This window comes from Eptesicus fuscus, chromosome 7, assembly GCF_027574615.1.
Source record: "Eptesicus fuscus isolate TK198812 chromosome 7, DD_ASM_mEF_20220401, whole genome shotgun sequence".
NCBI lineage: Eukaryota > Metazoa > Chordata > Mammalia > Chiroptera > Vespertilionidae > Eptesicus > Eptesicus fuscus.
The window spans coordinates 71,957,047-71,980,899 of NC_072479.1; the positions used below are offsets into that span (position 1 = coordinate 71,957,047).

General features: G+C 37.2%; 1 protein-coding gene across 3 annotated transcripts in view; it reads right to left on the minus strand.

Moving 5' to 3' along the window:
• Nucleotides 1-238: 238 nt before the first annotated feature.
• The window catches only part of CCDC91 (coiled-coil domain containing 91), a 231,312-nt gene continuing 207,697 nt past the window's right edge, over nt 239-23,853 (minus strand). For 2 of the 3 annotated variants that reach the window (XM_028144109.2, XM_028144112.2), the window contains exon 12: nt 239-1,291. In XM_028144109.2, the coding sequence (XP_027999910.1) occupies nt 1,181-1,291 (111 nt within the window). In that variant the 3' untranslated portion in view covers nt 239-1,180. Of the gene's footprint in view, nt 1,292-2,762; nt 2,848-23,853 lie in introns of all 3 variants that reach the window. The other variant, XM_054719185.1, reaches the window with a different exon arrangement.

Below are 23,853 nucleotides of genomic sequence, written 5' to 3' on the forward strand. Positions count from 1 at the left end.
TATTAATAATTATGTGTAACAGGATATTATAAACATTAAGTTATGAAAATTTTATTAAAACGTTTCTTACATACTGTTATATTGGCTGGGCCGCAAAAATATTTGTTGTGTTTGACATGCTTGATTTAGGGTGTATGTTAAAAAATTATCATCCATGGATATATAAGTTAGAGTAAGAATTTTTTTTAAAGGAAGAAAGAATTAACTTAAAAAAAAGAAAGGCTAAAAAATGACCAAATAAGTTTCTAAAGCTCTTTTTATTACACTAATGAATCCCATAAAATTACAAAGCCCACAAAAGTAGAAGCATTTCAAAAACAAAAGAAATTGTTTGCATAATTTTAATGACAACATTTAGTTTTGATGTTAAAAAAACACACTCATGATTCTGCATTGAAGCACACTGCTCATGAATTAAGCACATCCTGAAATCCTGGGCAAGAATTTCCTATCTCTTATATGAACCTGACTTCATGTAAATGGTTATGTTACATTCCCTTTCTAGAGATTAAGTTCATGATATGATTCATTTAAAAATGAATTTATTGATTCATAGTGACTTTGAAGAATAGAAACAGGAACAAAGCATATATCATACTCATACCCCTTTAAGTGGTACATTAGATCAAAGTGAAATTAATATAATAATCTTTAGTGTTTTCAACTGTTACCAACAAAAATAGATCCTACTACAGAAAAGAAGTGTGGTAATGTCAGAAGGAGATGTTGAAATCTATGCTGTTTTTATCCTTAAAATCAAATAAATGCATGATTACATTCTAGAATCATAGCAAGAGTCACTGTCAAGCAATAAGTAAAGATATTTACTGCTTCTGCCAAATACAATATAACAGGCCAGAGGCTATAAAGTTTACCTAATTAACTTTTGGTAATGTGGAAATTTTCAATGGCTTTTGAGTCACATTACACATTCTGTTGCTGCTGCTGCTGCTGTTGCTGCTGCTACCAAAATAATAGTAAAGGTAAAGGAGTAAACAAAAGAAAATAAATTAGATCTCTTGATCATTCTAAATATTGTTTTGGTTTATCCTTGAAGTGGAAATCAATTATCCAAGGCTTGGAAAGAAAACAAAAGCATCTTTGTAATTCACTGCATGTATTATTTGAGAGGTCTAATGATTTATCCATTGCCAGTGTGGGTTAGCTTGTCATGTCCTCTTTACTCAATGTTAACTGGTTCCGTAGCTATCAAAGCACTTAGCTGTTTCTGAGCACAGGAGAGGAACAGTTCCAAACTGGACAGGCTTCTTTGGCGGATGACTTGATCAAGCTGTCAATTTTTTTTTTTTAAGAGAGAGAGAGAGAGAGACAGAAAAAAATACACTTAGTTGAGGGATAAAAGAATATTATGTCAGTGAAGGCCACTCGAAAAACCTTTTCAGATGATGACTTAGAAAATCAAGTAGTGCTTTAAACTTAGAGACAATGTAGTCACTATTTCTGGGCTATTATCTAAGATAAGAAGATAAATCATTACAATTTCATAGTTGATGTTATCCAGTTATTGAAGAAACACAAATACCATAATTTTGGTTAGAGTGCTTTAAAAATATATAAAATAGTATAAAATTCCAGTTCTTAATGAATATACAGGTCAAACATCCATAAAGATCATGTAAATAAACAGATGCAAAACACAAAAGAAATATACAGTAGAGAAAAGCAGCATAATTGCATCATGTATAATAGGGTTTAGTAGGGCAAAGAATAAGGGAGCAATAATCAATTTCCTGAAATTAGAGAAAGTTCTTGGAAAAGGTGTACTTTAAGATGGTTGAAACTTATTGGACTTGGTCTTCCTGCTGAGTTAGAGGTTTTTTACTAGGATTTTTAAAAATGTTTCAATAAAAATTAATATAGTAAGTAAGAGGTTTAATAATGAGTCATATATAATCAAGAACTTTCAGAATGGTAAGGATTATTGAATACATCAAGAAAACTTTCTAACTCTTCTTCCCTAAAAAATTTGTTCATGGTGTAAAAATTACCATTAACAACACAATAAAAGAAAGCCAAATAAATTCCATTTCACAATATATACTTGTGATTTTTATGCAAAAGTTGAAATATCCTTCATACAAATTCCTGCCAACATAAAAGAAAAGACAAATCCAAACAAAAATTCTGAAATTACATTTCTATAACCCACTGATATTAAAAAATGACTGAAAAAACTGGAAGATAAATTTTTTGAAGTATCCTAAGAATTAATAAAAAGAATATTATATGTAGTAAAATGCCCATGTAAAATGATTGAACACTCCTAACATTCCCTTAAATGTTAATATTTTGTGAATTTAATATATTTACAGAAATAGGATTCCTGCTTATCCCTTTTCCTGATTTTATTTCCTTTTCCTCTGAAATGATAGCATTTGGGGAATATACACTTTCTGCTTACAAGTGTCTATTAAACAAGACAGTTCATTGCATTATAATCCCCAGGTAAATGGAGATCTTGCCTGTCTTGCTGACTAGTGTACTCCAGCATCTAGAAAACAGTCTGGCACAAGTTAGACACATAAAATATTTGCTGTGATTGAATCAATCAATACATATTTAAGCTTAATAGAGCAAGACAATCTACTATAAAATGATAGATGCATTTTTAATCCTTAAAGTGAAGCATACTTAACCTAATCTAAAAGCTAGGTAGGGCCGAAACCGGTTTGGCTCAGTGGATAAAGCGTCGGCCTGTGGACTGAAAGGTCCCAGGTTCGATTCCGGTCAAGGGCATGTACCTTGGTTGCAGGCACATCCCCAGTAGAGGGTGTGCAGGAGGCAGCTGATCGATGTTTCTAACTCTCTATCCCTCTTCTTTCCTCTCTGTAAAAAAATCAATAAAATATATTTTAAAAAATAAATAAATAAAAGCTAGGTAGGAATTAAAGTTTAAGTTTTTTTAAAAAATATATTGTATTGATTTTTACAGAGAGGAAGGGAGACGGATAGAGTTAGAAACATCGATCAGCTGCCTCCTGCATACCCCCTACTGGGGATATGCCCGCAACTAAGGTACATGTCCTTGACTGGAATCGAACCTGGGACCCTTCAGTCCGCAGGCCGACGCTCTCTCCACTGAGCCAAACCAGTTAGGACAAAGTTGTTTTAAGTTTTATTTTAATATATGTAAAACAGATTGAAATCTAAATATTTGCAGTTTCAAAAATTATTTTGTACTTGGTCCAAATTCAAATAATAGAGAATACTGTACCAACAACACCCACTTCCAGTCCACATCCAGTGGTTCCTGTCTACTTTGGGATGTTTTCACGCATTTAAGTCTGTTTTTTTAAAACACATGGTCCAGATCTTATAATCATAACTATGGGAGGAATCATATAATCAGTTTTACTGTCATTACTGGAAAATTTTCCTATCTCATTCTTAAGAAATTGCTTGACTATCTTCCATGATTTAACTATATTACCACTGACAGACATGTATTTATTGCAATTTTGTCTTGTTTTTAGAGCACCAAAGAAATTTACAACCTGAGTATACTCCCTTCAGAAGATGGTCAAGCGTTTCTCTTGGACAGATTCTAAATATGTGGAATTTCTAGGTCATAAGATTTGCATATTTTAAATTGTGACAGATGTTTCTAAATTGTTTTCCAGAATGAGGGTACCAATTAATCAGCTCCATCTACAATGTATAAGAGGACCACTTTGCTCTATTTTCTTCTTTTAAATGCTTGCATAGTTTTTCATTATATATTTATAATTTTATATATAATTAATGTTATTATTTACTTTAAATTATTATATTAATAGACTTTGGATTGTTCCTAATATTTTGCTATTATAGTTAATGCTATACTAAACACCCTTCAACACCGACCTCTGTATATTTATGCTAGCATATCTTATAGATATTGTTTGAGCCAAAGAATATGTCACCTACAATGTTACCTCTATTATAAATCAGGTTTCCAAATCAGCATGAATATGTCTTTGGGCTCCCTATTCTGTTCCCATAGACAATTCACCTATCCCTACAGAAATATATTACTGCACTTTATAATAAATTTTAATATATCACATTTTAACAACCATATCATCAAATATTTCAGTTGAATGTAAATTAGTGAACACTTATAATAAAGCATAAAATCCAAGCAAAGTTCAGAAGCAGATTCTTTGGAGAAACTTTTCTTCTTTGGGAGTATATGGCACAAACTCACAATGTGTCTGGACCTAGCATTCAACCTGTAATTATTACTAAGTAACAATAATCATCTGGATTTATGCATTCAGAATGAATCTGTGATATTTAAAAAAGCAAAAACATGTATAAAGACAAAACGTTTAAAAGATTTTTATTTAAACACTAGAGGCCTGGTGCACGAAATTCATGCCCGGGAGGTGGGGGGGGGGGTTATCCCTCAGGCCAGCCTGCACCCTCTCCAATCTGGGACCAATCGAGCGAGGGATGTCCGACTGCCTGTTTAGGCCCGATCCCACTGAGATTGGGCCTAAACGGGCAGGCAGACATCCCTCTCACAATCCAGGACTGCTGGCTCCCAACCATTTGCCTGCCTGCCGGCCTGATTGCCCCTAACCGTTTCTGCCTGCCAGCCTGATCACCCCCTAACCACTCCCCTGCCAGCCTGATTGATGCCTAACTGCTCCCCTGCCAACCCGATTGCCCCTAACTGCCCTCCCCTGCCAGCCCGATTGCCCCTAAGTGCCCTCCCCTGCTGGCCTGGTCGCCCCTAACTGCCCTCCCCTGCAGGCCTGGTCACCCCCAACTGCTCTCCCCTTCAGGCCTGGTCACCCCTAAGTGCCCTCCCCTGCTGGCCTGGTCACCCTCCCATGCAGGCCTGGTTGCCCCCAACTGCCCTCCCCTGCATGCCTGATCGCCTCCAACTGCTCTCCCTTGCAGGCCTGGTCCCTCCCAACTGCCCTCCTCTGTTGGCCTGATCTCCTTCAACTGCCCTCTCCTGCTGGCCATCTTGTGGTGGCCATATTGTGCCCACATGGGGGTGGTCATCTTGTGTGTTGGAGTGATGGTCAATTTGCATATTACCTCTTTATTATATAGAATACCAAGTGCTTTTCTCTTACGTGATAGGAGTCAATCTAACTTAGTAATGATTAGATGATGGACATCTGGTTTTGGGTTAGGGAGCTGCAAGGACCACTTCACTTCTCTCAACATGCCTCCCCGAAATGTCTGATGGTAAGAATCCACTTAATAAACAGGAACTCAACACTTTGAGAAGCAATAAGGTGACACTGAGACTCTGACGAGTAAGATAAATTGGGCTATCACAGTGCTGAGTTTCAGATAAGTTGGGTCCTTCCTGGGCATAGAAGGGAAGATCGTCTGTGAGGGGAACACTTGAGACCTTCCTCTTAAATGGCAAATTCCTCTCCCTGAAACAAGTACATCAAACTGATGTTCTTGGCAAATTATTGAATTTCAACAGTTTCTGTTTTATTAGGCATGACCTTATTATCCTTTATTGAAGCAAGAAGAATTTCAGCAAAATATTCAATTCCTTTGCCCCTCCAAAAGTGGGGCTTAGTTCTGCATTTGTGGCTTTCATTTCAAAGTGAATCAAAGATTTGTATTCTGTGACTTCATGTTGGCAGTATTATATGGAGAATAGTGGTGGCAAACATTTTTGGGTATGGGTTTACAATCTCTTCTTAATAGTGTAGCTCTAACTGCTTTGTTTTCCCTTCCATTTTCTGTTGCTTCAGCTGCTATTCAGCTCTTTCAGATACCTGAAAAAAAACTTGGAAATTCTGAAGTCCCTCAAATGGACACTGGAGCTTTATAAATCTTTTTCTCCCCTCTTTATCATCTCTTCAGTTTTCTGGTATCCTGCTGAAAACAATTTGGACGCATGCAACTTGCTAAAAGTTAATATTTATAAGCTTAGAGGAAAAAAAGAGCACAAGAATTCCCAATAATTCCCTTAGACTTATCTTTTCATCAGTATTTCATGTCACAGCAAAAGAAAAAGAAAAACAAAACATCTCTAGACCTTTTCTTTTATTCCCTCATCACCAAAACACAATATGATGGGTGGTGAATTTATACTGATCTGAAGAGCTAAATACAAAATAAATTATAAACATATATGACTTATTTTAATGGGACTGTTTATAACACTGTTTACATCCCCCAAAATCTGAATCATTGGTTTTGACTATATATATCTTATATGTTATTTATACACTAGAAGCCCGGTGCACAAAATTCATGCATGGGAGGGGGGAATCCCTCAGCCTGGACTGCACTCTCTCCAATCTGGGACCCCTTGGGGGATGTCTGACTGCTGGTTTAGGCCCAATACCTGTGGGCCTAAACTGGCAGTTGGAGATCCCTCTTGCAATCCGGGACCACTGGTTCCTAACTGCTCGCCTATCTGCCCACCTGATTGCCCCTAACCACTCTGACTGCCTGCCTGATCGCCCCTAACCGCCTCTGCCTGCCTGCCTGATCACCCCTAACCGCCTCTGCCTGCCTGCCTGATCGCCCCTAACCGCCTCTGCCTGCCTGCCTGATCGCCCCTAACCACCTCTGCCTGCCTGCCTGATCGCCTCTAACCACTCTCCCCTGCCTACCTGATTGTCCCTAACCACTCTCCCCTGCCAACCTGATCGCCCCTAACCACTCTCCCCTGCTGGCCTGATCGCCCCTAACCTCTCTCCCTGCTTGTCTGATTGCTCCTAACCACCTCTGCCTTGGCCCCGCCACATTGGCTTTGTCCCCAAGACGTCCTGTCTATCCAGTCTAATTAGCATATTACCCTTTTATTAGTATAGATTTGTAGTACTAATTGTGATTTCAATATATTTTGGACTTCTACAAACAAAGTACACCAAGAGATGTGAAAACTATTAGGTTTACCTTTATCAAAGTTTTACAACCTATCCTTCTGAAATTTTAAACATGATTAAAAAGTGATATAATTTTTCAAAGAAGCTAGAATGGCTATTTGGCAAATCCACGGTAGAAAGTGACTCATAAACAAATGTTGTTATCACCTTAGTAATAATACATTTTATGGATTCATTAACAAGTTCTTTCATGGGCATTGTAGAAAGGTCAAGTATCATGATCCAGAACTATGACTATTTAGACAATTTTTCCAGTTAACATCATCCTATTGAGTAAAAAGGATTGTTTACCTTTTGATAAGAAATAAAGTAATTCTTCAGTCTCTTATTTATTATAACTGTTGTCCTTTGAACATTGTTATTTGGATATGAATGCCTCTTTATTCTGACTTTAACATCCTCCCACAAAGGAATACACTCAAGCTGTTGTTTCATTTACATGCTTGATACTGAGACAATCAATTAATCAATTAGTCAACCAGTTGATAATAACAAAGTCAAGACTGCCACTATTTCTGCATTATTGTTCTGAGGCATGGGCAAAAGAAGTATATAATAATGTCTTTGTCCTTAGAGGTTTATACTAGTTTTGGAGAGATGCATATGCAACAATTAAAGGAACAATTAGGTGCTGACATGTATAGTAATGACTGAGTCCATGAAAGATCAGAGAGTGGGGGAGTTCATGGTGGGAGAGGATAGATGAGAAAACTTCACAAAAGTGGAACCTGAACAGGCTCTTAGAGTATCGAGAGCATTTCCTTGGACAAAGAGGAGCAAAATGTGGAAGAAATCCTAGGAAAGCAGATTAGCAAGAACAGAGACAGAGATGTGGAGGAAGGAGACATTATTTAGAGACATTGAGGATGGAGGCTTGAGTCTAATGGAGAAAGTCTGCCAAGAATATTCATAGAGCCCAGCTGATGTGGCTCAGTGGTTGAGCATTGAACTATGAATCAGGAGGTCATGGTTCAATTCCCAGTCAGGGCACATGCCCAGGTTGCAGGCTTGATTCCCAGTAGGGGTTATGTAGGAGGCAGCCTATCTCTCTCATCATTGATGTTTCTATCTCTCTCTCCCTCTCCCTTCTGCTCTGAAATCATTAAAAACATTAACCCTTTGCACTCGCTTGCTTTTTTTTCTCGATTCCTTTATTCTACTCGGGATTTAATTTTTTAAATACCCCAGATTTTACAAAGCGTGGCAGTAGAATGAAAAACTGGAGTTTCTTTTCATACAAACTTATTTATTATGATTTTTTTATATTTCAAATTAATGATACATTAAAAGAGTATAAAAAGAGCTGCTACCGATGCTAACCGTGTCAAGTCACACTGGACATCCAAGTGCAAAAGGTTAAAGAATATTCAGACATTCTTTCATGCTCCCATTTATTCAATATTTATTTAGTACCTATTATGTGCCAGGCACTGTTTTAGGCACTAGAAATATAGTGGTGAATAAGGCAATCTCTGCTTTTATATAATTTACTAGAGTCCCGGCCTGCATCCTTCTATAATCTAGGACCCCTCGGAAGATGTCCGACTGCTGGTTTAGGCCTGATCCCACAGGGATCTCTGCAGGGTCGGGCCTAAACCAGCAGTCGGATATCCCTCTCATAATCCAGGACCTCTGGCTCCTAAGCACTCGCCTGCCTGCCTGATTGCCCCTAACTGCCTCTGCTTGCCTGCCTAATCGTCCCTAACCACTCGCCTGCCTGATAGCCCCTAACCCCTTTGCCTGCCTGCCTGATCTCCCCTAACCACCTCTGCCTCAGCCCCCGCCACAGCGGCTTCATCTGGAAGGACATCCAGAATGATGTCCAGAAGGTCGTTTGGCTGTCCGGTCTAATTAGCATATTACACTTTTATTATTATAGGTAATTTAGTTTGAGGACACAAGTTAATAGAGATCAGCACTATAAAAAATAAAAAAGTAGGGTAAGAGATTTGACAGAGACTGTGGGTCTATCTGTTGGGTAGGATGATTAGAGAAGACCACTGGAGATGGTCATAATGATGAGACCTGAATGAAGTGAGGGAGGAAAGGCACCATGCAAAAACATCAGGAAAGACAAATTCAAGGCAGATAAAACTGCAAGAGAAAAGTCCAAAATGTGGGTCAGACTTGGGTTGACTGATTATTGGCAATAAATAAGAGAATGCAGCAAAATGAGCAAGGAGGGAACTGATGGGAGAGAGGATCGGAGACGTGGATGGAGGCCAGAGCATGTAGGGCACTACAGGTCATGGGAAGAGTTTGAGCAACTCATGTTTGAAAACTGTCACACTTATTACTGGGAAAAGCAGACTGTAGGAGCACAAGAGTGGAAGAAGAAAACCCAGTGAGAAAACTTTTGGTTGAGGAAAGATGTAACGTTAATCAAACTACTGGCAGTGGAGGCTAACAGCAGGTCAGATTTGGGATATATTTTGAGATAGGACCAACTTAAATTGCTGATGGATTAAAAGTGTGGATGAAAATAGAAATGAAGGTGATTCTTAGAATGAGATATGATGAACTAGAGCTAGAGTGAGTTGGCCAGAGGAAAATTAGAGTTTTGTTCTGAACATGGTTAGTTTGCCCAATTCTAATAAACTAGAGGCCCAATGCACGAAATTCATGCAAGGGGCTTAGCCTCCCAGCCCTGGCTGGCCCTCGCAGCCCCTGCTTCATCCAGAAGGTCGTTCAGCTGTTCAGTCTAATTAGCATATTAGCTCTTTATTATATAGGATATTTCAGAGAGATTGGATTATAAGAACCTGCAATTCAGAGGAGCCATCAGGGCTAGATACAAATTTGGAAATCATCTGCATAAAGAAGGCATAGGTGAGATTACCTAGGGAATGAATGTGGATAAAAGAGAAAAGGTCAGAAGACTAACCCTGGAGGCACTCTAAAACACGATCTAGCAAAGGAGTATGGGATATGAGGTTTGACAGGCAATTATGGTAATGGTTGACTTATGTCTCACATAAGGATATCTTCAAGTTCTAACCTTCAAACTTATGAATGTTCTAAATACGAACTTATTTGGAAATAGGGTCTCTGAAGATGTAATTAAGATGTAATTTCAGATGAGTTCATCATATGGATTAGGGTGGCCTGTAAATCCAATCATTGGTATCTTCATAAAAAGAGACCCAGAAACACAGACACAGGGAAGAACACCATATAAGGAAGGAGGCAGAAATTGGAGCGATGTGTCTGTAAACCAAGGAATGCAGAGAGAATTTCCAGCAACATCAGAAACTGGAGAGAGGCATGGAACAGATGTGCCCAGAGCCTTCCGAGAGCATAGCCCTGCCAACACCTTGATTTTGGACTTCTAGCCTCGAGAACTGTGAGAGAATAAATTTCTGTTGTTTTAAGCCATCCAGTTTGTGGTACTTTGTTACAGCAGCCCTGGGAAATGACAAACAATAAATTTTCCAGATTGTTGAGGTCCGTATTTATACACCAGAGTAGTGTTTTCCACAATGTGGACAACACCACTTCTATGCAGAAGGTGTTTTGTTTAAAATAAATACATAAAATATTTTTTAGTCAAATAAGTTTGGGAAATGCAGGATTAAAAGGTTTCTTTTCTACCTGGCTGGTGCTGCTCAGTGGTTGAGCATTGACCTATGAACCAGAAGGTCTCGGTTTGATTCCCAGTCAGGGCACATGCCCAGGTTGTGGGCTTGATCCCTAATAGGGGGCATGCAGGAGACAGCCAATCAATGATTTTCATTATTGACGTTTCTACCTCTCTATCCCTCTCCATCCTCTCTGGAAAAAAAAAAAAAAAAAATAATATAAAAAATATATATATATATTTATTTTCCACCGAACTTCCCAGAGCTTTTGTGCTAAGAAACACTGTGAATTACCAAAATGGCTATGCAGTACAGGTAATGTCTGTCAGACTTTAAACCTTGGAGTCATGTGTGCACATGTATGTAAATCATACTTTGGAAAATGCCCCACAAATCAATTTCTCTTGACAACTCCTCCAGATGGGAAGCAAATTGTTAATGCTGGGAGAAGACCACACTGCCCTTTATAACAAGTAATCATGAAGCTGTAATAGAAGGGACTCTGAGACTGCTTAGGCAAACATCTACATTCTACAGTTGTGGCAAGTGGATGCTCCCAGTGATTAAGCAGCCAACTTCACAAATCCAATATGTCCTCCTACATTAATATATACATACACACTCCTTAACATGTATTAACCTAAGTTTATCTTTGCTTAAGAAACCCTACTATATATTATGGCCTCACTGTTCCTGACAATGGAAAGATAAGACATCCCAGGAGGACCAGCAGTATGACCAAAAAGGTCAGATATGACTACCCTTACTCTTGCTGTAGACATGAAGCAAGTAGATTATGAATTGATTTTAAAACTTAATATACAAATATAATTATAATAGCCTGTTTCATTGTATGAAATCACCATATGAAGGGCTGATGGACATGAAGAAGAGCAAGTCATTTTTGAGGGCTGATTATTTTTATTGTAACATTTAAATATTTTCCCTCTAAATACCACCATCTTCACTTTTCTCCCGTATCCTCAAATTCTGCTTCTCATTATTTCAGCCTCAGAAAATTTAGACTTATCTGTAACATTACTGGTTGCATTAATGGATATTCTACAGTATCTATTTTATTACTGGTATACTAACCATAAAGAGTTTCTCTTTTAAAATAGTCTTGTCTTTATGTTTTTCAGATAAATAAATTTGACTGCAAGAGGGATATATTGTATATAAAAACTGAAGTTTAGCCATGAAATCCCCTCATTGGGAATATAGCTATGCCATAACTGTAAATCATGCTGAAGGAGACTTTGAACCAACTCAGGATAATAGTGTTACATGAAATAGATGCTTAGAATGACTCCGACTAAAAGATTCAGGTAGGGCAGCAGTTTGAACTAATGTGGTGCCAGTTGCCTCAAGCCTGAACTTCAAAAAATACAGGCCTAACTGCTTTACCAGAATATTTATAGGCCACCATTCATGTCCCATAAAGACTTTCAATCCAGAGTTCACATATCCTGTTCTCTTTGAGAATACTTTTCAACTCAAAAGTATATTTCAAGTCTATCTGACTATATAGTTAAAAAATGTAACATATAAAGAAGCTGTGTAACTTTCTAGCATGCATAAGATGAATTGCAGATGCTCTTTTTGAGTAAATGAAAAACGGGCATAAAGAGTCTTAAATCCTATTGGCCACAACTTAAAACGATGTTATTTTTTTTTTGTCTTGTTTTTTTGTTTTAACATGTCTTAGGGTAAGTAAATTCTCTGCTTTTGAATCATCTAAAATAAATTCTACATATTTGGGCAGTTCTTCCATTTTATTCCAAACTACCACAGAATCCACTGGGAAATGGGAATACGCATTTTTGCTCTTAACTAAATTATCTGGGCAGAATAAAGCAATATGTATTCCAGACTCCAATGTGCAGACACACCACCTTGGATACAATCTTATTCGATATTACAAGTTAAGCAATAGCAGTTGGCCAGGAAAGGATTCACTGTAGTACTGAGTCAAGATTTTACTTGCTTGATAGCAGGCACTACTCTTTCTAGTATAAGCTTCCATATGTGAAGTTTAATGAACGTGAAAAGAAAAGAATTCTGTTAACAACAGCTTTACTCCTAATTCAGACAATTTCCAAAGAAAATCTAAAAATTCTGAAACACTTTAAAAAGAAAGCTTTAGATGGAGGGAACTTTTAGAAAAAAAGTAAATTCAGATGAAACTGTATTATAGTTGCACAGAAATCCTGCCTTCGTGCTAGGATCCAAGGGTTATATTTACCTAATACATTCCATATCTTACTTTCTAGAGTTCAATCACAAGTAAATAAGTTACCTCAAATATAAGATGAATTGACTGTGGCAAGGGGACTGATTTTAATATGACATTATACATGAAATTTTTAAAGACAATTTGTTACATCCTCCCTAACCATGAACAATCTTTTTGTATGTTATTTTTTTGAGATCTTGTTTAGTGCAAATATTGCAATATGTAGAATGGTCTTTTGCAAATTAAATTAATATAAAGGTCCCAAACAAATAGTATTAACAATCTGTTCACATAACAAACTGTTGTATTTTTATCAATTTAACTTTTGAAGATTTTAGCAATTCTTTTGTATCCATCTAAGGAATGATATCTGAAAATTACTATCTACCTTCCCCTTTGGTTTTGACCTTCAGTGATATAAATATTATCTTATTCTGGAGTAGAAGAAAATATTATATGACCTCTTGGATTTTTGTCTTCCTGTGCTATCTTAAAATTCTCAAATGACAGCCGAAACCGGTTTGGCTCAGTGGATAGAGCGTCGGCCTGTGGACTGGAAGGTCCCAGGTTAGATTCCGGTCAAGGGCATGTACCTTGGTTGTGGGCACATCCCCAGTGGGGGGTGTGTAGGAGGCAGCTGATCGATGTTTCTCTCTCATCAATGTTTCTAACTCTCTATCTCTCTCCCTTCCTCTTTGTAAGAAATCAATAATATATATATATATATATATATATATATATATATATATGTATGTATGTATATATATATATATATATATATACATATATATATATATATATATATATATATATATATTTTAAAATTCTCAAATAACAGACATATTTTTTCCTTTTAAGTCTCAATTTACAAAAACAGGCAAGGGAGACTGTCCACAAGGCTTATTCTTGCGCTCTCTGCACACATATAGTGAAGCTGATTTATAGTGCACAATGAATAACCCTATAATGCTGGGTTAAATCTGGTCTTTTCTTGTTTTGAATAGTGTTACTAATTCTTGGTTGGTTGTGTTTGCTACCTCTGAAGCATAGGTGAACCTCCTTATGTGTTGTATTAGTTATCTATTACTGTGTAACAAATCACCCCAAACCTAGTGGTTTAAAAACAAGAACAAATATTTATCATCTCAGTGTTTGTGGGTCAGGAAACTGGGTGCTGCTTAATTGAGTGCATCTGGCTCATTGTGTTTACTGAGGGGTTGCAATCAAATGGTTAGCTGGGATTTAGTCAACTCAAAGTTCAACTGGGGAAGAATCTGCTTCCAAGCTCACTTGGGTTGTTGATGGGCCTCAAGACATTCACTTCCGACAGAGCTCATTGGAGCTGCTCTGCAAGGTACCTAATAATATGGCAGCTAACTTCAATTCCCCCAAAGCAAGCAACCTGTGAGAAAGAGCAGGAGCACATCAAGAGAGTGAGTGAACACCCAACACAAAGCCACAACCTTTTAGTAACCCATGTCACTCAGTCCAGCCCTAGCTCAAGGGAGGAAATTATATACATGCAGGGAATCACTGGGAAACATCTACTATGTATTACCTCATTTTTATTCTCTCGAAACTCTATGAATGAGGCCACTGAGACTTAAGAGATGTCATAACTTGCCCAAGTGGCAGGGCCAGGATTCAAGTCCAGGTGTGTATGACTCCAAACCAATTCACTAAACCACACTACTACAGAGCCTTCTCAGATAAGAACTTCAGTTATGGCTGGGGGCATTGGCACAATATCTGTTTTGCTATAAATATGTAGGGGTTTCTTACATTTATACACTAGTACAAAAACCTGTCCAGATGCCAAAAGCCCTGTAGATACAGAAGCATGTAATTATCTTCTCTTCCTAAAAAGTAGGCTCAGGAAAGTTTCTGTTATATTAACATACAAATGGTTCCCTGAAATGCAACAGAAGAAAGAAATAAAGAAAAACTGGCATGTTAAATACATCATGCCTTAAAGAATCTATAAACATCGGTGGCTGTATATAAAAACAATAGACTACTTCCTTTAAGGTCCATATGAAAAATGGGGAAACATTCATAAAGTCAATGTGTGGTGCAGATCTTACCTTGCGGTACCTCTGAAGCTTAGACAATCGTTGCTTGCTTACCTTCACATTTCCACTGCTGACAGAACTGGCTAAGTTCACCAGTGTGAGCTGCACCGCAGCGGGGATGCATACATGATTCCCATTAGGAAATCCTCAGGAGCCAAAATTGAACCAATGGAACAAAGCACCATTTACTCAAATGAAAGTTAGTGTGACTACCGTTTTTCCTCTCATTTTAAATAAACACGGTTGCTCCTCCTCGTCATTCAGGATTTTATGGTGTGTACTTGATCATGGAAGCCTTATAAAAAATACCATCTGTCTGGCACATTTTAAAACAGATTTATCCTACCAAGGGAACCAAGTGGTAAAACACCCTGTCAGTCTTCTTAAAAATCCATTGCTGCCTACCAGCTGGATCAGGAAAGTAAGAAAATCCTAACCTTCCTCCTTCTTGTAGGAATAAAGGAGGTGTGCTTTCAATTAAGAAAGCTAAATGTGGCTATTATTGCCTAAAAATGGAAATAGCAACTACTCAAATAGAAGAGACTAAAAAATAACTAACATTAAACACCTGTCAAACACAGGACATAAGAAGTCAGGGATTATGGCAAAGCCTTAGAGTTCTCTCCCCAATAGCCATTCTTCATTTCTTATCAATAAAACTCCAGCTTAGTTTTAGGAGCAGTGTGAACATGCTCAAGCCATCATTCCTAAGACTCCCTTGCAGCTAGGGGCAACTCAAGAGATGTGAATGAAAATTATTGGGTAGAATCTCCAAGAGAGCTCCTTAAAAGTGAGATGGACAGTACTCCTAAATTCTTTTTCCTTCTTTTGCATATTTCATTCTTCCTTCCCCCTCCTTCAGTGGAGCTCCAACTGCCATTCTGTAGCCTTAATGATGTGAGCTAGTGCTAAAGACAGAAAAAGTGCAAAGACAGAAGGATCCTCAATCCGTTATGACCTTGTTAAGCTTCCAAATGAGCTCTACACTGTTTACCTTTGGGCTTGCTTATGCCATTGCTATTTCTAGTTTCTCTTACTAGGAGGCCAATGTAAATCCCAGTGATAAAGGTACAAACTTTATTCTGTGCATGTCTACTAATACATAGAAACCAAAATTTACTTTTTAGAGTATAAGCTCAAGAACTTGAGAATAAGCTCAGAATGTTAAATGAATGAGATAAAAATTCCAGGCAAGTTGAAAATTTTAATTTTAATTTGGCTGAAAAACAAGTGGAATACAATCTCCTGTAATAGCTTATGAGTATAAGAATGGTAAACGATAAAAAATAAAATAATCAGAATGATTAGGTTATGCTGATCACATGAATGTGTGAGTATGCAGGCTATATTGGCAAGTGCTTACTTTTTTTCTCTTTGCTACATGGAGTATTTGCATTCACAAACTAGCAGAGTTAAAAAGAAAAAAATGCTTTAAAAAAACTCCATATAATTGGGATGGATTTCAAATTATAGCAATTAATTTTACCTAACCAGACATATTAGTTTGCAAGTCTGGAAATAAATAGAAAGTTCTTAAACAAAAATTATAAATATTATTTATAAAATAGGATACCTGGGAAACTCCAATACGAATTTCAGATTAACTTTGATAAGCACACATGACTTTATGGCATGTGTATATTTATATAGAATCTCCACCAGTTTCACACTCAAATGATGCTCATTTCCAATTCATCATGATTTTTAACGATACTAGTACATATACTTTAAGCTGCCATAAATCACTTGTCAAAAAAGAGGTATTTTAACTAATAACTTTAATGCAGAGTGGGTAGAACCAAAATATTCTGCGCAAGATAGGAAAACTCACCTCAACAATAAAATAATAGCACTGATAGCTAACACTGAAAGTGAACTCTTTATACATCAAGAAATATTGTAACCACTTTACATGTGCTAAACCATTTAATTCTTATAACAATCCTATGTGAAGTAGGCCTTATTATTGTTTTAATTTTTTGATTTTAGAGAGAGAGAAGAAGGGAGAGAGAGAAAAAAAGTACTGCTGCTCCACTTATTTATGCATTCACTGATTACTTTTTGTATGTGCCCTGACTGGAGATAGAAGCTGCTCTAATCAACTGAGCTACCAGGCCAAGGCAATGTAGGCACTATTTTTATCTCCAGGAACAAAAGAACAAAATGTGGCCCAAAGAGGTTAAAGTACTTTCCTGTGTACATATCTAGTAAATAACAACGTTTAGTTTTCATCCGGGAAATCTGATAAAAAAAACCCCACACTCCTAATCATATACTATACTTCCTTCACTAATGTAAAAATTTTACCTGTGGCACGCTAAAATGTTAATGTTGAAAAGCTTTTCCATAAAATGGAACAATCCAGTAATATTAATCAAGAAAGGGCAAACCAGGTTTCTCTTCCTTTCTTTTAAAATTTGTGGGAAATTTCCCAAGCAGAATTGGTTGCATTTTGGGTAGAAATTTCATATATTGATAGTGCATAGGCCAGAGACATTTCTGATGCTGATATAAAAGCTATTATATAACTTTTGTTTCTACTTCAGTTGCTCACTTTCTTTGTCAAGTAAGGAACATTGACCTACTGTATTTGCTTTTTAGGGATCCAAAAACAAGCGAATGGTTATAAACCACAATTCCTAGGGAATTGATCGTTTTTATCAATTGATAAAAATCCCCATTTAAAATTCCCATTTCTCATCTATATTTATAGGTAAGAAAGATTGAGAAGAAAATCTAGCAAAGTTACTTAAAGTGTTTTATGTAATCAATCTAAAGATTATAAAATGCATTGGCTGGTTCTTTGGGTAATCGAAGAACTTATATGCATATATGCATAACTCATGGACACAGACAATAGTGTGGTGAGGGCTTGGGAAGGGGTAGAGATGGAGTAGATGGGGTTAATGGGGGGGTGGGAGGTATGGGGACATCTGTAATACTTTCAACAATAAAGACAAATAAAATAAGATGCATTGGAACTAGGAAGTAAGAAGAATGAAGGTTGGGGGGGGGTAATTTTTTTCAAAAAAGAAAACAGTAGTTATCCATAAGTGTCTAGTTGAGATGCCCCTGAAATACCATATGTAGTATCAACACAGGCCCATGACATCTGCTCTTTCTCTTCTGCACAGCACCTGAGGACCCAATTCATCAAGGCAACAAATGCAGCCAATGCATAAACACTTTTTTTCTTGTGTTTTAATGTAAACAAATGACATTGTACAAGGGAGTGGAAGGATCAAGTAATCTAAATGATGTGTGGTAAATCAAATGTAAACTATCTATATTTTCTGGTTGATATATTTTGTTGCACCTTTGGCAACTGGTTGTGGGAGCAGTTCCTCCACCTGGTGCAGGGCCTTGCAGAGGAGGCTGCTCAGGCCGGGTCTCTGTAGCCAGGAGCCAGACTGGACTGAGCCCCAGCGCCTCCTATGGAAAATGGCACAGTACCTGGCCATTTTTTGCCTGTGATTACCAATAAAATAATCATAACAAAAATAAAAACTCTCTGTTCTAACAATTCTTTAGGTTTTCCAGCTGGAGCAGAAGTGTGTAAAGCTGTTGAAGTACATAAGCAGAGTTTTGTCTCAGCCTTAAACAGTAGCCATCCCACTTTCCTCTGATAATTTGCTTAATTCAGCCAATGAAAACTATTATCCTAGAGAAATTCCATAGATATGACCTATTCAAATGAGTTACCACCTCATTTACTTTATAGGAATTACTACACTTAAATGAAAAACTAAGATAATTTGCCTTGCTGGTGTGGCTCAGTGCTTGAGTGTTGACCCATGAACCAAGAGGTCCCAGTTCAATTCCTGGTCAGGGCACATGCTCTGGTTGCAGGCTCAATTCCCAGTAGGGGGCATGCAGGAGGCATGTCTCTCATCAAAATTTCTAACTCTCTATCCTTCTCTCTTTCTCTCTCTCTAAAATCAATAAAAACATTAAAAAAAAAAAAAAAAAGGAGGCAGCCTCTCTTCACCTGTAGTAAATTCTGCCAGATGGCTCAAGATTCTAGTTAAAAAAACAACACACACACACATAATAAAAAGAAAAACGAAGACAGTTTGTTGATGCATATCTAGATTTCTCCTAATAAAAAACATGATGGACTTTAAAGTCTTCAGGAATATCAAGAAAGTGATCCTGAATATAACTATATACATTAAAAATCTGTGGAATGTAAGTAGACCAAACTAAAACTAGAATCATGTTCTCTGAACACTTGGCTGCATGTGGGCCTCCCCATGTGGGCCCTCCACATAGGCTAGCTTGAATTTCATCACAGGATGGCGGACCGATTCCACAAGTGAGAGTTTCAATAAAGAAAAAGAGATAGGAGGCAGCCTTATTGCCTTTTATGATCTGGCTTCAAAGTCACACAGTGTCATATCCATCACATTCTATCTGTTGAGGCAGTCACAAAGTTTAGCCCAAGATTCAAGGGGAGGGGAAACAGACTCTGCTTATTGACAGGGAATGGCTAGAAAATGTTGGACTGGACACACTACTGTGGCCATTTTTGGAAAATACAACCTTCCATAGGTCCTAATTAGATATTATTACTTAGCAATTGCAGTCTCCTGAGGGTGTTAATCCTATCTCTGGTTCAGATAACTGTGGGAATAAGTCAAACAAGAGGTAATATGGGTCTCTTAATTGTAGTCAGGAAGAATGACTTCAATCTTTATGGGACTCAGACATAGGAAAACACAAGGTTGAGACATAACATACATATATGGAAGAATTAGCAAATGATGATGAAGACAATATATTTCAGGGACAAATTATTTTCCATATTAGTCTTATTTTCAGCAAACCGCTTGCAATTGGACTTGCTTTACTTTTTAAAAAGGTAAAACTTCCTTATAAATACATTACTGTGTCTCCATGAAAAATATGCCCTTGCCTACATATAACATTTCTGTCCCCACTGTCTCAGGGTGCCTTCCTCAGCCAGTCGAGAACAAGGAGAGAAGGAGAGAACCGGGAGCATGCACTCGTTTTACCTACTGACTTTACATAAATCCCATTCTTAATCCTGTGTGTTTATATTGCTCTGAGAGTTGAGCAGTATAAAAACTTTCCTAAAGCCTCAATGTAAATGTTTCCCTAATCCTATTAAAGCCACAAAACAGACCCAGCTGGATGCATAGGAAAGTGAGCTGAAGAACTCTCCCTGACCCTGATACCATTGTCAGTCTTGGCATTGGCTTCATGGGTCAGCATTTCCCTCTGAGCATGGCATGGCTCAACTGGGAACCCATCACTCCTGCCTGCTACTGCCTAGTACACTCAAGTCAAACCTACTGTTGTACTCAAAGCTCTGGAGAGGATTTGGAATATAACATTTAAAGAATAAGGGTTGAAATACTGGACATATAAAAGATAGACACAAATCAACAGAGCAGTCTATTTAAATTGCTTTTCTTTTTTTAAAGCTAAGACATAACATATCATATATTAAAAAAAAGAAGTATAAAACAGGAAGCAAAATTTCTCCCATCCCACCTCCCAAAGACAATCGCCTTTGTCTTGTGCCATTTAAATATATTTTGTAATGCAACATACACAAAGAGATACATAATAAAATGTATTTAGATTCACAGGATAATATGATTCAGAATGTTTTGCAATCATATCAACAAATGCAGATAAATGTTCTTCTTCTTAATGGATGAAAAGTATTCCACTGTAACATAATTCATTTCACTAGTTCCCTATTGGTGGCCATTAAGGTTGTTTCTAATTTTGAAGATATAAAAAATAAAACTCTGTTGTGTGAACATGTGTCACAGAATACCAAACAAAAACAGAACTTCAAATCTGATAAGGATTTACTGTTCAACTTTCTGTGGTTGCTTAAAGGGCCATTGAAAGGGACTTAAAGATTGTTAAAAGATGTACACATATAAGATGGTACTCTTTCATAAGACAGAAGAGTCAGTTAAAATGTGTTGGTAGTAACATTTAGGGCTTGGCCTCTCAGTAATGAGACCCTTAGGAAAATATAAGCACTCCTCCTTATTCAGATCTCAAGCCTACCCAACACATTCCTGTTTTCACTTCAGCCTGCAATGGAGGCCTCCCATTTAGAGGCCAAACTAAAAATTTGGGAGCAAAAATTACAATGACCTCCTTTTTTGTTTGTTTTAAGTAATGTAAAAACATATGACATGACGTAAAACAAAGAAAAAATTAGGATGTGGGAACACCTCTTAATAGGAAAAATCCATCCTTCAAAGCTTTTTTTATTTTTATTTCATACATATATTCAGAGTAGATAAGAAACTGCCAGTGTAGATTAGCATGGCCTTTGAAGCAGAGAAGAAGAAAGGGGAGATATGAAATCTCTCATAGATATTAGTGAAAACCCCTTCAAATAAAATTACCCAAATGCATGGGCAAAGGCACAACAAAGATTCATTCAGATTCACTTTCCACATCTTCGTGTCTTGCTAACATTGCATGACTGACTAATGGGCATTCTAGTGAAACCTCAAAAGATTGATTGCTGCTGTTGTTTTTAATCATGAACTTTTTCATGTAGTTAAACACAGTTTCACTCTATTTTAAGAATAAAATAATGGTCTGTCCCTGAAGGCTTTCATATTATGTCAAAGCACATTAATGATGATGTAAAAAGCACTTTGACATGTTTAGCATGAAATACTTCAGTGTTAGAAGACTATTCTTAAAATGCCAGATTGTTCTCCAAGGCATAAAGAAGTCTGTGGACTTATTAAAAGAACATGCTAACATCTCAATTAGTCTTTACAATATATGTTCCTGTTGCAGGAGAGGGGTTCCTTTCGGGGGAGAGCAGTGATTGGAAGGAGGCCTGGGGAGAGGGTGGTCTCGCATGTTGGGAATATTCTGCTTGACCTCAGTGCTGGCAACACAGGTGTGCTTCCTTTGTGAAAATTTATTGAGTGGTATTCTTAGCATTTATGTTAAACTAAAATAAAAATGTTAATAAATGAAAGCAGCTTAGTAGAAATAGCTTCATACATTACAGTTAATTTCTCTTTGATATTTAAAAGATATTAATGGGATATTACTGATAATCAGCACATGGAAATAAAAAAGTTTCTACACCGATGAAGTGATAGCTAGTTTGACATTACTGTGAATCACACTATTACGCATTTTCTAAATACAAATATTTTCTTAATACTTGAGAGTGATGCAATCAACGGTCAACTTACATGCTTTTCTTATTTTCATGCACATCAGCATAGCTAGCACTATGAAAGAAAATATGCAATTTCCTCTAAATAATGGAAGTGAAGATTTATTAAGCACTTCTAATGTGGTTTGTATACCCACTACCATTAAATAACGAACCAGTATCTTTCCTGCTGAGAAGCACCATTCTAAGGTGGCACACTATGAATGTGCAGTAACATTAGCTATTATTTGCACAAAATTTCCCTTCCTTTATAGTTTGCATGACCTTTCAGTTACTCAAACACAGTTGAGGGGGAATGGTTCTGAACAATACTGCTATCTTAGAATCCTGCCTACTTCTGCAGTGCATCTCTGTGAGAGAATTATGGAGGACACGGAGCTGGGAGAAGCTCTGCTAACAACGTTTTGAATATATATTTTTAAAAAATATATTTTTATTGATTTCAGAGAGGAAGGAAGAGGGAGAGAGAGAAACATCCATGATGTGAGAGAATTATGGATCGCTGCCTCCTGCAAGTCCCCCACTGGGATCGAGCCCACAACCTGGGCATGTGCCCTTGACTGGAATGGAACCTGGGACCTTTCAGTTCGCAGGCCAACACTCTATCCACTGAGCAAAACCAGCTAGGGCTCTTTTAATTTTATAACATATCTGGGACTTGACAAAAATAAGCACAGAAGAAGGGGGAAAGGCAGTACAAGAAACCTTTCTGCACTTCAACATAATCAACCCTTCTCTAAATTATATGTATTTCCCAACCAATAACCCTTCTGCAGTATCTATTCTCTTCCTTATACAATTTGGCATTTACTGATTCATCAATTACTTCATGTTTTAACAACCAGTCCCATTAATTTATAAATTTACGAGAATAGGGGTCATGCTTTAGATCCCAGGGATCAGCAAACTATTTTTATACAGAAAACATTTAAGGCTTTTCAGGCCATACTCAATTCTGCTCTTACAGCATGTGACCAGTTATAGATAACATTTAAACAAACGGCTGTAGTTGTGTTCCAATAAAACTTTCTTTTAAAAACTGAAGCAGCAGGCTGGATTTGGCCCCTTATTCATGTTTAATGAATCCTGCTTTATCCCACAATAGCTTTTATAGTGTGAGACAAATAGCTGGCTGCTGGAAAGACTTTTTGCTGGACAGAGTCAATGGCAAAAGGAAATGCAGGAAATGGGAGAGAAGTGGCATTAATTCTGAGTTCTCCAAGAGAATATACCCATATTTCCTCTGCTTCTAACCTGAAATGTACCTTTTCATCTCAAGTCATAATCTAGAGCTACAGAGAATATTCTTTCTACTGATTTAAAAAGTTTTCTCATATTAGGAAAAGAAAAAACCCTGACAAGAAATTCAACTTGACAGGGAAGCATAAAACTGGTGCTCAGTGTGGTATCTTCTTTCTTGAAGGTAGAAAACAGACATTTGTAGACAAGGTAGAAAAATACACTGGAAAAAAGAACCTATTCGTAAAAGAATGTATAGAAACCCAAATATGGGTGGTCCAACCAGGCAAAAGTGGTTGGCAGTGGGATTTAAAAAAATAAGATTAACACAAGATGTTAAGTACTGAAATCCATCTAGTCACAAACATGTGTGTTTTTAATGACATTCAGAGCCATTTCCATAAAATGAAAGAACAGAGGTTATTTCATTGCAAACATTATGGAAAATCCTAGAGTACCCTAGAACTAAGAACCTTTTATTATTTTCTCATGGCTGAAAATCATACTCATCTGCCAGTGACAAGTCATGCTCATGGTTATGGTGGAGACAGAAGCCTGCTAGCATAAGATGACAGCAAGAGACCATACCAACACATTTTATTTTTCAACATAAAATTGACATGTGAGATGCAGACACAGTGCAGGGGGTCCT